At 40.7% G+C, this 15149-nt stretch overlaps 1 protein-coding gene across 1 annotated transcript; it reads left to right on the top strand.

The window, feature by feature from the left end:
• The first annotated feature begins 9547 nt into the window (after nt 1–9547).
• On the top strand, nt 9548–10519 carry LOC127238452 (vomeronasal type-1 receptor 1). The gene has a single exon (XM_051207070.1). It carries the CDS (start codon nt 9548–9550, stop codon nt 10517–10519), a length of 972 nt encoding a protein of 323 aa, XP_051063027.1.
• The last annotated feature ends 4630 nt before the right edge of the window (nt 10520–15149 follow it).

Genomic DNA, 15149 nt, shown 5'->3' with positions numbered 1-15149 from the left:
AAAACAGCCCAAGTTCACTAACAAGGAAGACAAATTGTTGAGATTCTGTTCTTTGATTCCAGAACAGAAATAAAGCTTAGTCCTTTGGAGAAATCCCCATGGCTGTGATAGCAAAATACTTTCATTAAAAAAAAAAAAAAAAAAACTCAGATTCTATAAATAGTTCCATGTAGTCAGTTCTTGAGTTTATCAGTCACACATTTCCTGTGGGTTATCTTCTCCCACAAAATGCACTAGGCACTTAACTAGAATTTGCTTTCATGTTGCTGGCATGGAACAGAGGTGGAGGATACCAATTTGGAGGAGGGGAAGCAGACTATTTCTGCACACAGTGTCATGGTTTTGACCTCTCAAGGGCTGTTCTTCCTAGGAGGCCCTCTTTATGTGAAATGTAGTTCAGTCTCGAGAGAAATTTTGTACTTGGCCAAAATCCAGCATCATGGGCTAGAACTACACATTTATGAAACATTTGGGAAACAGTTACAGTACACTGTATATCATCATCAACACCAAAGGCAGCACATTTAAGAAAAGCACTTCAGAAGCAAGGTGGACAAGGACTCATTGCTGAACACTTGCAGATTCCAGGTGTCTGAGAAGCTATCTTCTAGCAGAGAGGCTGGGGAGGACTTCCCCCTCAGCTCAGAACTTTTCTGGCAACAGTTTACTCACACAGGAAAGAAGTACAACAGCACATCTGAGGGTGCACTGGCCTTTTCCACTATGAAAGAGTCATTATAACTGGGGAGAATATGTAAATATTCAGCTGCCAACATGTTGTTGCTATTAACAGGGAAAGATGGCATTAGTGTAGTATATGTAAGAAATCTGACAGTACAATCTCTAGCCTTGGTGGTTAATCAAGAGTTCATACTTCAGAATATGGAGAATCCATAAAATCCTCCAGGCAAAGGCATAGTTTTATTGCCCACAAAGAAATTCACATGGGAGTAAGACCTCATCAATGTAATGAATATGGAAGATTTCCTAGTAGGAAGTATGAGCTCTTTAAAGGAGAATTAATATGGGTGAAAGGGCTTATGAGTGTAGTGAATGTAGGAAATCTTTTGTATAAAACAGTTACTTTTAAATTATTTTTATTAATTTGTTTCTCTCATATATTACACTCCACTACAGGTTTTCCCTCCTTCCTCTCCTGCCAGCTCCTACACCAACTTCCCTTCACCCCCAGATCTATTCCCCCTCCATTTCCCATCAGACAAGAGCAGGATTCCCAGGAATATCAACCCAGCATGACATAACAAGTTACAATAGGATTAGGCACATACTCTTATACCAAGACTGAACAAGGCAACACGGTATGAGGGAAAGTGCCCCAAAGCAGGGAAAGCAGAGATATCCCCAATCCCACTGTTAGGGAGTCCTGTAAAATCATCAAGCTAATAACCACAGCAAAATTACCAAGGACCAAGGTCATACACATGCAGGCTCCCTGATTGTCACTTCAGTCTCTGTGAGCCCCTATGAACCCTGGTTAGTTGATTCTGTGGGTCATGTTCTTGTGGTGTCTTTGTTCTGTCTGACTCCTTCTACTCTCTCTTTCATAGGACTCCCTGAGGTCCACTTAATGTTTGGAAAAATAATCACTTATTAAACACCAGATAATTCATACTAGGAAATGACCTTATGAATGTAACAGATATGGGAAATTCTTCACATGGAGGTCCCATCTCTTCTTACACCAGAAAATTCACAGTGGTGTAAGATCTAATGAGTGGGATAAATGTGGAAAATTACTTAATAACAAATCCATTCTTGTTATAAATGAAAGGATTCACACTGAAGATAGGCCTTATGAATGTACTGAATGTGGGAAGACCTTTAATGGGGCTTTACCCTTGCCTAGTCATTGGTGAAATCACATGGGAGGAAGGCCTCATGAATACAGTGAATGTAAGATACTCTTTAGGTACTACTCTAGTTTATTAAACATGAAAGAGTCCATACTGGAAGAAGGCCTTTATGTGACATGAGTATAGTAACTCGGCTACATTCACTGAAGACATTAGAGTGTACACAGAGCTCTAAAAGTTGTGCAGTGATAAAGACAGGGTTGTTGTGACTCAAATATGCCCCTTCAAAATATCTATTACTATCAGAGGTGTGGTTAGTAATAGAGTGTTTCCTAATATGAGTGAATTTCTAAGATTGATAGCCAGCACAAGGAAAAAAAGTTAAATCCCTAATCTGCCCATTAATTTGTTTATATATAGGGCTTTTAATAAGGTAACATGTCTCAACAGTTGAAATTAAGTACAGCTGTTGCAGAAGACCAGATTTTGTTCCTAGCACCCTCATCAACTGCTTCAAATGTCAGCTGTAGGGGAGCTAATATTGTTTTGAGGACACCATGGGTACCTTAACTCACCTCAACTCATTGGATAAAGGTCTTATGAATACAGTGAATACTTATAAATACAAGTGGCACCATGGAGGCTTCGTGCAGAGTAAGGGACTAGTAGGTGAATGTAGACCTCATTAGAAAGGGAAATAGAATGTTTACTTATGGATGGATAGAGGTAGAAGGGAGGATGAAGTGGGGGAGGGAGTAAGAGAGTGATGAAGGAGGGAAAATGGGGAAAGACAGCTGAGATTAAGGAGATTTGAAAGGTAGTGTGGAAACATAATAAGTAGAAGCCTCCTAAAATATGTACATATATTAAGGTAAGCTTAATGAAGTTGCCAAATAATGGAAGAGACAGAGTCCTAACTGGCCATCTCCTGGCACCAAATGTAGCATCCACTACTAGGATTGGGTTACATCTAATTGAATTGTTGGCCAAAGGGATGCCACGAGAATCTTTAAACAACCCAGATTGTTGCCAAGACTGTGGGCTGCTCTCTATAAAAAGCCAGCAAGGCCATATTGCTGAGGACAACCCACACACAAATCATTGAACATGGAGAAGCTGAACTAGTGCCTACATAGAGCCCTCACTCCTACATTCCAGCATCTTTGGTACAAGAAGGTACTGTACATGCTATCAGAAGAGAAGCCTAAACATCAACCCCACACTAACCCATTGATCTGCAATGGTGTCCTGCCTCTAAGATATGCTAGGACAATTGTAGCACAAAGCTGTGGGAGTAATCGATCAATATATGACTTTAATTAAGGTCTACATTATAATATAGAACCAGTACCCAACACTGTTTGGGTGATCAAGAACAAGACACTACAGCCCGGAGACCTAAAGTAAAACAATTACTATTGTTGTAAAAAAAAATAGCAATAAAATTACCCCTCATGGCATGCTTCTATTCTCATCAATCAATGGCATGGTCAGACATCATCAGAGAAGCTTCCTTTGCAGCAGATGGGAAGAAATAGAGATCAAAGACCAGACATTAGATCAAGAATGAGAAACCTTGGGATACTCAATCCTAAATGTGATGTCTTCATCAAATCCTTCTGTTCAGGGCTCAGGGAACCATGCATAAGAAGTGGGAAGAATCTAAGACCCAGAGGGGATGAAGGACACAAGAAACAAGTTTCTCTAAATCATCATGATGAAGGTTCAAATAAACTCACAGACTGGGACAGCATGCATAGGGATTGCACAGGTTTGTACCAGGTCTTCTGGGTGTGTTTTATGGTTTCCAATACGATTCCTGAGTGTATGAACAGTGGGTCTCTACTGGCCTGAAATATTTGCTGCTCAAAGAGGCTTCCCATTACCACCAAGTAAAGCACTCACTCTACTGTAACATATGAAATACCTTGTATATTATTTGTCATTGTCCATGTTCTTGACTATGCTATCCATAAGAAAAGAGTCAGAATCTTTGCCAGCTTTTAATTATTTATTTATTAGTTGCTTCTTTAATTACTGTGTGTGTGTGTGTGCGTGCGTGTGTGTGTGTGTGTGCCACAGCTCATGTGTAGAGTCCAAAGTGCAACTTGTGTGCGTGTGTTCTTGTCTTGTGGAGGTAAGTAGCTTTACCTGCTGAACCATATCCCTGGTGCCAGTCTTTTTCTTGATATGCCTTATAAACTGAAAACAACAAGGAGACACATCAGGTGTCTAATCATGCCCAGAGAAGCTGTAAACAAACGTTTCTCCAAACTCACTTCTGACAGACAAACCACAATTTTCTTTTTGGCTAAGACCAATTGTCATATCCAAAAGCTCACTCCTATCTACCTGTTCTCCTCTTCCATCTACTAGCTATTTCCCATGACTGAAAAATAATCACACACAGAAAATGAAAAGATGTGGATTCCTTCCAGACTAATGTGGTTTGATCACACCAGACCGCCTGAAACAGAGTTCAAGCTGATCCTACATTCCAAACAGCTGGACAAAACAGCCCTACAGACTACAGCCAGGATTTCTGAATCTTCTTCGAATCCCCCAAGACAGCGCCCCTTACCAGCAGGAAGTAGTTTGGAAAGAACGACGCCCAAATTCCCAAATATTGTGTATAAATGTTTGTTTTCATTTAATTGGACTTTGTTATATAAAATTAAATAAAAAATACTCTATATGCATAAAAAAAAATAATCACACAAGAAGTAAAGTCCTCAAGTTGACAAGATACACAGCCAAACTAATTCTCACTTCTTAGACCACAATGCCCTGTCTCCCTTATCCTTTTTACCTGGTGTTTTCAGCCATCTCAGGTGGTGTTTTCCTAGGCAACCCCCTTGAACCACCCTGATCTGTCCCTAATAACTCTAATCACTTTCAGGGATTTGAACACGGTGCAGGTGTTTTAATGAGATGACTCATCTCCATGCAGACACTGTCACTGCACTAAAGGGTGAAATGATAATCACCTCCCAGCAGGATGACTTCCCTGTGCGCCAAGCCTTTATCTCAGGGATGAAATGCCCTCCTGTGCACACTCTCTGAGTGTGGCCGAGGCTGCTACTGCCCCAGCGAACATACTAGGTAAGTTGTCCCTTCTTTTCTGATAGATTCTTTCTCTGGAAATATCTTAAGAAATGCGATGTAAAACCACATGATTTTTTGACACAAATTTTAGGAATGCTGTCCAGAACTGACCAGGAACTCATGGGCTCATATGATTCACTTATTTTAGCCCACATGTGTGCATGGCTAGTTAGAACAACTAAAACATTTGTGGTAGCATACTGTGTTCAGTTGGATCTGTGAACATACCTCTGAGTGTTTACTATAAGACCCACACAACTATACATTCTCCCTTTCTTACTGACCTTTAGTAGCAGGATGAATCTTATTATCATTAAATTCTTTTTATGTACCCTTTCATAAATATGATGGAAATGTCATTAAAAATTGAATAAGACATTACTAGGATTCTGGGTCAGGAAGAATTACAGTCCTTAGATACACTACAATGGCAGTGCCTTGATAGCTCTACTTCTCCTGTGCCCTTCTCTCCTGTCCAGTGTGTTTCCAAGGCTGTCACCCAATCCAGTGTTCAGGCAGTAGAAACAGAGTCTGCTCCCAACCAGCAGACCTGAGAAGGAGCACTTTCCTGTCTTTGTTCTAGAAGTAAGATGTGTCCAGCTTATTCCTTGCTTGTGTCTCCACAGGGAACATTTTCACACAGAAAAGGAGGAAGAGGTTTGTGAATAACTGCAGCTATTAAATGACTTGGGGACCTGGGATCTTAGCAGGTCCAGGATTGAGCTAGTGTCTCATGTCGGTGTGTTACTTTAGTGCCCACTTTTCATTCCTCAGGACATCGTGACAAAATCTGTGTGTACACACTTGAGTGTCCTTTTCTTTCTCATCTTCCCCTTTGCCCCCATTGTCTGTAACACTGGAAATAATCTTTTGTTTCAGTTATGCAAAATATTTTTTTGCAATGCCAGAAGTTGATCTTGGAGTCTTGTGCATGCTGGATAAATATTCTACCACTGAGATACATGCATAGCCATTTAAGAATTTCTGTTACTAACATATTTTATTTTGAGCATTTCCTACTTTATCTCCTGCATCCCTTATCTAGATTGTAGTATTTTCCAAAACCTAATGACTGTTATACAAGTTATTAGTATAATAGGAACAACTTTTTTTTTCAAGACATGGTTTCTCCATAGTCGTGGAGCCTTTCCTGGAATTCACTTTGTAGACTAGGCTGGCCTTTGTCAAACTCACAGAGATCTGCCTGTCTCTGCCTCCCGAGTGCTGGGATTAAAGGTGTAAGTCACCACTGCCCAGCTAATAGCAGTAATTGTTTTTTATGTTTTATTTAGAAACAATCTTATTTTACATATCAATGCCCCCATTCCATCTCCCTCCCATCTCCCCCACTAAGCCCCCTCAACCTACCCTCCACCCTCTCCCCAAGGATAGTGAGGCTTTCCATGGGGGATCATCAAAGTCTGTCACAACATTTGTGAGAGGGCCTAGGCCCTCCTCCATGTATCCCTCCATAGGGAATGGGCTCCCAAAGTCCATTTGTGCATTAGGGGTAAATACTCGTTCCACTGTCACAGGTCCCATAGACTGCTCAGGCCTCCTAACTGGCACCCACATTCAGAGGGCTTCACTCGACCCAATGCTGGTCCCCCAGCTTTACAACTGGGGTCCCTGTGCTCTCACTAGGTCAGGTCAGCTGTTTCTGTAGGTTTCTCCACTATGGTCTTGACTCCTTTGCTCATTCCTCCTCCCTGTCTACAACTGGATTCCACGAGTATGACTCAGTGCTTAGCTGTGGGTGCTTTCTTCTGCTTCCATCAGCTACCAGATGAAGGCTCTAGGATGGCTATTAAGGTAGTCATCAATCTCATTATAGGGAAAGGGCATCAAAGGCGGTCTCTCCATTATTACCTAGATTCTTAGTTGGGGTCATCTGAACATTTCCCTGGTGCCAGATTTCTCTTTAAACCTATATTGGCTCCCTCTATTAAGATGTCTCTTTTCTTGCTCTCCTCTATCCCCCCCCCCGCAACTTAGTCTTTCTGATCCCTCAAGTTCCCCCACCCTCCTTCTCCCCTCTTCTCTTTTTCCTACCCTGCCCCCCATGCTCCCAATGTGCTCATGAGCTCTTGTCCCTTTCCCCTTCTTTGGGGGACCATGTGTTTCTCTCTTAGGGTCCTCCTTATTTCCTAGTTTCTCTGGTGCTGTGGATTGTAGACTGGTAGCCCTTAGCTCTATGTCTAATACCCATATATGAATGAGTACATACCAGGCTTGTCTTTCTGTGGCTAGGTTACAGCAGTAATTTTTAAACACATGAAAATTTCTTACAAAAATTCTATTTGTAAAGTTATTTGGAGTTGTTGATTCTATTTTGTGTGTGTTAGTGTTTTGCCTGCATGTGTGTCTGTGTAACATGTATGTGCTGGGTATCAGAAGAGGTCATTGGCTCCTTTGTAACTAGAGCTCTGAACAGTTGTAACCCACTGTTTGATTACAGGGACCTGAAGTTACCTCCAAAGGTACAACAGTGCTCTTAACTGCTGACCTATCTCCTTCATCTCTAACTACAGTTATTTTTGTGATTGTAATTGAATCACAGCATTTCTCCTAAGCCTTTTCTCCCTCCCAACCATCCTATGTACTGTCATCACTCTCCTTCAACTCCATGGCCTCTTTCAGTCTTCTTTTGATGAAGGTGAATTTGAGGAAAACATTACATTTTAGGTGATTTTTTTCTATCATTTTTTCTTTGGTGAGGAGAGTATGTTGCTTTGCTTGTTCATTTGGTTTGAGACAGGGACTCACTGTATAACCTTGAATAGCCACAAGGTGGTGTTTGGCCCAGGCTAGCCTTCATCACAGAGATTCACTAGTCTCTGCCTTCTGAGTGGTAGGATTAAAGGTACTCTCCACTATGGCTTGCTGGCCATTTTTTAAGGTTGACCTTTAGGTTTATGAGCTATGTTTTATATAAAATTTAGAATTATATTTGTTTAAAAAACATACATATTTTGCATTTTAATATATTTATTTCTTAACATTTTTGTTTGGTACATTTTTGTGCATCTATCTGTGAATTTGGATAAGTAAGTGCAATGCCTATAAAATCCAGAAGAGTGTATTGGACCCCTGGGAGCTGGAGTAAGAGGAGGTTGTGAGCTGCCTAAGGTGGGTGCTGGAAACTGACCCTGCATCCTCTGACTGAGTGCTCTTAACCACTGAACAATCACTCCAGCCCACTTTTACATTTTAAATTCATTTGTGTTCATGTTTTGTATGTGGAGTTCAGAAGAAAACTTAAAGGAATTTGTTCTGTTTTTCCACTATTTAGATCCCATAGGATAAACCATGTATATTAGGCTTGGCAATAAGACACTGCCTGCTGAGCCATCTCACCAGCCCCCCACCAATCTAATCTAAACAAGAATTAAGATAGGCTGTGGTGACCAAGCTTTGTGTTGTCTCCTTTGCATTGTTACAGGCTCACACGTGGGATGCTTTTATTTAAAATTATTTATTTTTATTTGAGTGATGCAAGTTTACCTGCATCAGTTTATGTGCACCACGTGTTTTCAGGAGCCTATAGAGATAGAGATTCCCTGGAACTGGAGTTGCAGGCAGTTGCGAGCCACCATGCAGATACTGAAAATCAAATCAGATCCTCTGCAACATCAGTCATTTCTCTTAACTTCCTAGCCACCTGTCCGGTCCCCTACAAGAACTAATTGTACAGACAACAGTTTATTCTGACATTTTAAAGATACATGAATAGAGGTGCATACTTGCAATCTATGATTCCTCTGTTTTGTACATAATGGTGTTTCCTCAAAAGGTAGCAACACAAAGGACTTCCTCATCAAGGCGAGGCCAGCTCAGTCAATCTTTCAGTGACTGTGGTGGAGAGCTTCCAGCTTCTGTGGCTATCAATAATGCTGTAAGCATTTCCTGTGCATTAATAAACGATGTTCTTTTTCAAAAATAGAGATTTATTTATTATGTATACAGTGTTCTGCTTGCATGATGTCTGCACACCAGAAGAGGGAACCAGATCTCATTGTAAATAGTTGTGAGCCACCTTGTGACCACTAGAAATTGAACTCAGGACCTCAGAAAGAGCAGCCAGTACTCTTAACATCTGAACCATCTCTAGAGACCACCCCCCCCCAAATGATGTGTTCTTAATTCACATGTAGAATGTGTTTTGTGATAAAAGATATTTATAGTTATATTAAGAAAACACACCAGTTGCTTTTCTGTGGCTGTGATAAAATATCAGGATTAGATGTAATTTAGAAGAGAAAAGTGTTTATTTAGTCTTTTGGGTGGAGAGGAAAAGAGTTTGTCATGGGATGGAGGGTGGAGTTGGGGCAGAAGTCAGAAAAGCATGGAGGGAGGAGAAGGAAAATGGTTGATCACATGTTCATGCACACAGGAAGAAGAGAGAGAACAGCAAGTGGAACCAGGCTCTCCACAGTCAAAGTTGGCTCCTTCCCTCCTAGTGATGGAGTAAGGATGCACCTCCCAAAGATTATATAAGCTTCTCAAGCAGCATCACCAATTGGGAGGAACTTTACAGATACCATATTCTATAGAGGACGTTTCTCATTCAGATACCCACAAGTAATTTCTCTGAATCAAATAAAGAAAATTTCCAGAACCTTCTAGAGATGGATGCACAGATTTCCATTAACCTAAACTGGGGGATGATGTTCCTCATTCAGACCACTGCTGGAATCCTAGCCAATTCCTTCCTGTTTCGTCTGTATACCTTTCCACTGTTCACTGAACAAGTGGTGAGACCCACAAGCTTGATTCTCAGTCAGCTGGTCATATGTAACAATCTGGTTCTTTTCTCCAAAGGTATCCCTCAGACAGTGGCCACTTTTGGGTTGACATTTTTCCTGGAGGAGTCTGGGTGCAAAGTTATTTTCTACATACACAGAGTGGCCAGAGGGGTCTCCCTCAGCACCACCTCCCTCCTCAGTGGCTTTCAGGCCATTAAGCTTCACCCCAACACTTGTGGGTGGCTAAACCTCAGAATTAGATCCCCAAAGTGCATTGGCACCTGCTGTTTCCTTTGCTGGATCCCACAGCTTGTGCTCAACATCCCTGTTTCCATGACTAAAACTGTCCCCCAAAATAGCAAAAACCTGAGTGCTAAAGGATTCTACAGATACTGTTCCTCAACTATGCCTGAGAAATTAACTTTCTTACTAAAAGCAGTGATTTTATCCCTAAGTGATATTACGTGTCTGGTCATCATGGCCTGGGCCAGTGGCTCCATGATCCTTGTCCTTCGTAAGCACAAGCATCGAGTCCAGCACATCCATAGCCACAGCCTCTCCCCAAGGCCTTCCCATGAGGACAGAGCCACACGAACCATCCTGATCCTGGTGACCATGTTTCTCTCCTTTTACTCTGTAGCTTCCATGTTATCACTTTGGCTAACTCAGACTGTGAACCCAAGCCATTGGCTACTGAACACCTCTGTTCTGCTGTCACTGGGCTTCCCAGCACTCAGCCCCATTGTGTTCAGTGTCAACAATATTTGTGTCCCTCATTTCTGCTCTGTCTTTTGGACAAAGAAAGCAGATGGTCTAACTATGGTCTCTGAGGTTGTAGTCGCCTCCAGGACATGACAACTTTAATGTAATTACCTTTTCTCGATATTTGAGGCATGAATGATTGTTACCATGCTTGTTTCTCTGTAAAAACTTTGGGATTTGGTTAATAAAAATGATAATTATTGCTTCATACTTCTTCTTAGACTATCAAAAAGTGAGCATGGTATAAAACCTAAAGAAATGACTATTCCTTTTTTTAAAAAAAAAATCCCATATATTTACACACCAAATCTCTACATAATGTATAGTATCTACATAACATGTGTAAATGATATATAATCCCATGCAATTACCCTCTTCATCTCTACAAAATTTATATAAAATCTATATAATAATTCACATAATATATGATCCCATATAATTACCCTCTAAATCTCTAAAGTTTGCACTCTGAAGTCTAAGACCATTGAACTTGGAGTTCAAGTACACCCTCGGGTACTTAACCAGCTAGATCTCCGCCTAGGCTAAATGAAACACTGTCTTTTAAAACCTTGCCATTCAATTCAGTAATTCATTGCTGTGATGGCAGTATGTGTACTTCCAGCTCCCAAAAGAAAGAAACAGAATCATCAGGAATTCAAGGTCATTCTGGCTTACAAATTGAATTGAAGCCCAATCTGGGCTACACAAAGCACTATCTCAAGAGACAAGCAAGCAAAGACACAAAAGCAATACTGAAATTCACCAATCCCACTCTAATTCGGAGAACTGAAAGAAAGGACACAAGCAGAATCCATAGGGTTGTCCCAGTAGCCAGGAGCTGGAAACAACAGAAATGCCAAAGGATGGAAGAACAGATAACATATTGATATTCATGTAGAATGCATGAAGTGACATTAATCTAAGTGTACCAAGCCAGACAAAAGCTAACTACATAACTCTTCATATAGATGGTACATAAAATGAAGTCATAGACTCATCAGTGGTTCACCAGAGCTGCGGAGAACAGGAATTCTAACATCAGTGTTTAGTGGACACAGTTCCTTTTCTGCTTGATGTAAAAATTTCAGGGTAGGAGTGCTGTGACGACCCTACAGTAAAAAGAATGTATTTACAGCAACTCAATTTGAATGAAATTGGCCAAGTATTTTATTTCATGTTATCTATATTTTACCACAATAAAAATGCCACCAAGGAGTGATAGTTTATCAAAAGGTGAATAGAATCATCTGTCAGAGAGATGCTTGTCTCCTCTTCACAGCAATATATAGTGAAACTCTTGGGAATACCTTTCAGGGCAAGTGAAACCATTGTCATAACTCCATTACTGCACAAACTGCTGATGGTTATTTTATGACTGAATTTATTGTTGACATGGGAGAAGAGATAGAAGTCTCATTCTTTCTTTTGACTTCAACATTCCTCAAAGGCCCCGACTCCTTCAATGCAGGTGTGAGCACAGCCTGTGGTTGAAGGTGGGATTGCAATGAGTTCCCTAGACCCAAGATAAACGGTAAATGGGTGTTTTATTAGGGAACAACTTACACGGGTAATAGTAAAGAACCACCTCGGTGTTCCCGCTCCAGAAGATGCAGTCTCTACCCCTCTGATGCTCTCCTTGACCCAAGAGAGCTTATTTACTTTAAAGCAGTGAAGTCTGCACCAGAAACCAAGCCCAAAGGGGTGTGGCCACCAACACAAATTCACTGGCAAGGCCAGATGCTGCTATGTGTGGTGATGCAAACCTGTCATTCTGCATCCCTCTTTGTTTTGTTACCAGCTTTCCCTCACGTTTGGGTCTTTTATTTGTCCCACTGATGTACAAGTCTGCTTTTGTACCAGTACCATGCTGGGTTTTTTTTTCTCTTTTAAATAACTCTGGAAGCTGACATCTTCAATGGCAATCCTTCTATGATTGTTCTTTTTGCTCAGGTTCCTTTGGTAACTCTAACTTCTGTACCTCCATATGAATTTAGGCTTTTCTTCTTTTTCTGTAATGGGTACTGTGGTGATTCTTTAAAAAAAAAATAGGATTGTATTAAGCCTGTAACTTTATTTTGGCAGTAGGATCATTTTCACACCGTTTTTTCTGCCATTCCATAACCATGGGAGGTATTCTACTCTCCTACTTTCTTTCTTTGTCTACTTTTTGGAGATTTAAAATGTCACTGTTAGAGGTTTTTCACCTCCTTGGTTAGGATTATTCCTAGAATAACAGAAGCAACAGAACACAGAAGCAATGTTTAGTAGGATGGATCAGTCAAAAGACAGAAATGGAAAACCATCAATAATTATTGAAGATGAGTCTCAATATATACACCCAGGAATGCTATCAAGAGGATACAGCCATAGCTTCATTTGATAGGAGTCCCCTACTCTGGCTAAACTGAGAGGCCATACTGTAGGAATTTTAGGACTGGTTTTGTATGACAGACACTTTTTGTTTGTTTAGGGTTTTGTTTTGTTTGTTGTTTTGTTTTTGTTTTGAAACAGGATATCTCTGTGTAACCACTCCAGCTGTCCTAGAACTAACTCGTAAACCACCTGGTCTCAGACTCACAGAGATGCTCTGCCTCTGCCTCCTGAGGGCTGGGATTAAAGGTGTGCATCACTACAATCCAGTCAATAAAAGAACACTTTTTAATATATGCATGAGGTAAAAGGGAAAAAATGCTGCTCAAAACCGTATGATAGACAGAGATAAGGAAGCGAAGTGAGGGAAAAAGATGAGTAGGGAATCATTTTAGTATTTATCTTTAGGTTTGATATAAACTCTATAAAAGATTTAGCTTTTATGTTATCTAAATTCACTCTCAAATTGGTTATTTGACATTTATTATGAATTGCAATTTTGTCAGGCTTTTTACAGAGCCTTTTGTGTTAAGAATTATTGCCTAGGACTATGTTAAGCATTTAGCAATAAACATGGATGAGAAACTATCTCTGTAGTAAGTTGTGGAGTCTTTTGGGTATATGCCCAAAAGTTGTGTAGCTAGGTCTTGAAGGAGGTCAGTCTCCGGCTCCCTGAAGAGCCTCCCACTACCTTTCATAGGTGTTGAGCCAATCCCCATCCCTACCCACAATCCCTACCCACAGTAAGTGCCCTTTGCTTTCTCACATCCCCACCAGCGAATGAAGCTGTTTGTTTTATTGATGTTGGCTACATTGAGTGGGGAAGGATAAAGTCTCAGAGGTGGTTTAATTTGCAGTCTGTGCCAGCCTTTTATGATGCTTTTGGAATTGACTTTATCAGTTTTTACTGTTAGGCTTTCTTCTCCTTTGGCTCGGCAGTTAGCCTGTGTGTTCACACAAAGGTGGTAGACCCTGGGTGACCAATCCCTCCTATGTGTTGTCCCAGACAAGGCAAATAAGTTCCTTCTGGTCCAGGAAAATAGTGTGTGTTATGTTCCCCTATGAGGCATTGCATGATGTAAGTTGTTCCTTATGACACCTCCACATTTCCAGGTGGGAGGGAACAGGTGGCTCTTGCCTTTAGTGAGTTTATCATCAGGAACACATAAAATCTCTAAGCTAAAGGTTTGGCAACATCAGAGGAGAAGCAGCAGAAGAATGTAGAATGATGCATTTGAGGAGGAAGGTCAGTATCAAAGGCCAATTGAGAATGAATCAAGCACATTTCAAGACAAAGAAAATCAAGACAAACAAAATGGAACTTAATATGCCTTCAATATTCCCAAACCAAACAAAATCCAAAATGCCTTTAGAGATCTAAAAGCAACCAAGCATGCAAATCAGTGTTTACAAAACAAAACCCACACCGCAAAATGCTTTCAAAGCAAATAAACTAGATATTTTAAAACAAATGCATTGAAAACATACCAATAAAAGCTTTCTATCAAATTAGGATCTTGATTAGCCAACTGAGAATAAATGTAATATACCTTCAGCCAAACCAAAGGAGGTCCACAGTCCTGGAATTAACTCTTCACCGATCCACCTGAGGAAATAACACCAGATGGTGTCCATGAAGACACTTGGCTTCTATTCAGGCCATCTCTCTGGGGAAAAATGGATCATTCTCAGAACCCAGCATTGTGGCATTATAATTATGAACACAAAACCACAGCTCTCATCTTAAAAGGAATAAGAGTGTTAGGAAATATTAATGTATGTTACATTTGTTTATGCTACACTTGTTTAACTCGGTGAAGCTGTGTTACTGTGCCTGTCTAAAACACCTGATGGCCTAATAAAGAGATAAACATGGCAGAAGACAGGAATAGGCAGGGCTGGCAGGCAGCAAGGACAAATATCAGGAGAAATCTGGGAGAAAAGAAGGATCATGGAATGAGAGAGAAGGAGGAGGACTTCAGGAGCCACCCCATTATGCAGCCAGACATGGAGTAAGAAGGAAAGAAAAAGTATACAGGAATAGAGAAAGATAAAAGCCCTGAGCCCAAAGACAGATGGGATAATTTAAGTTAAAAGCTGGCAAGAAACACGCTAAATTAAGGCTGGGCATTCATAGCTAAAAGAGCCTCTGTGTGTGCTTTATTTGGGAGCCGGGTGGTGTTCCCCCTCCCTCCCCAAAAAAAACAAGAGTATAGGAGTAAAAAACAAACAACATAATCAATAGATTATTCTGTAGCCATTTTGGGTGGCCATGGGCCAGAGATAATTTACCGCAAATTCCACATGCCAACATGGAAGTCCACATGCCAACATGGAAGCAGTTTATGAAGGT

Source organism: Phodopus roborovskii, unplaced genomic scaffold (assembly GCF_943737965.1).
Source record: "Phodopus roborovskii unplaced genomic scaffold, PHOROB, whole genome shotgun sequence".
In the NCBI taxonomy this organism is placed as follows: Eukaryota; Metazoa; Chordata; class Mammalia; order Rodentia; family Cricetidae; genus Phodopus; species Phodopus roborovskii.
Note: the sequence above shows the minus strand (reverse complement) of the source record. Positions and strands in the feature narration are given on the sequence as shown.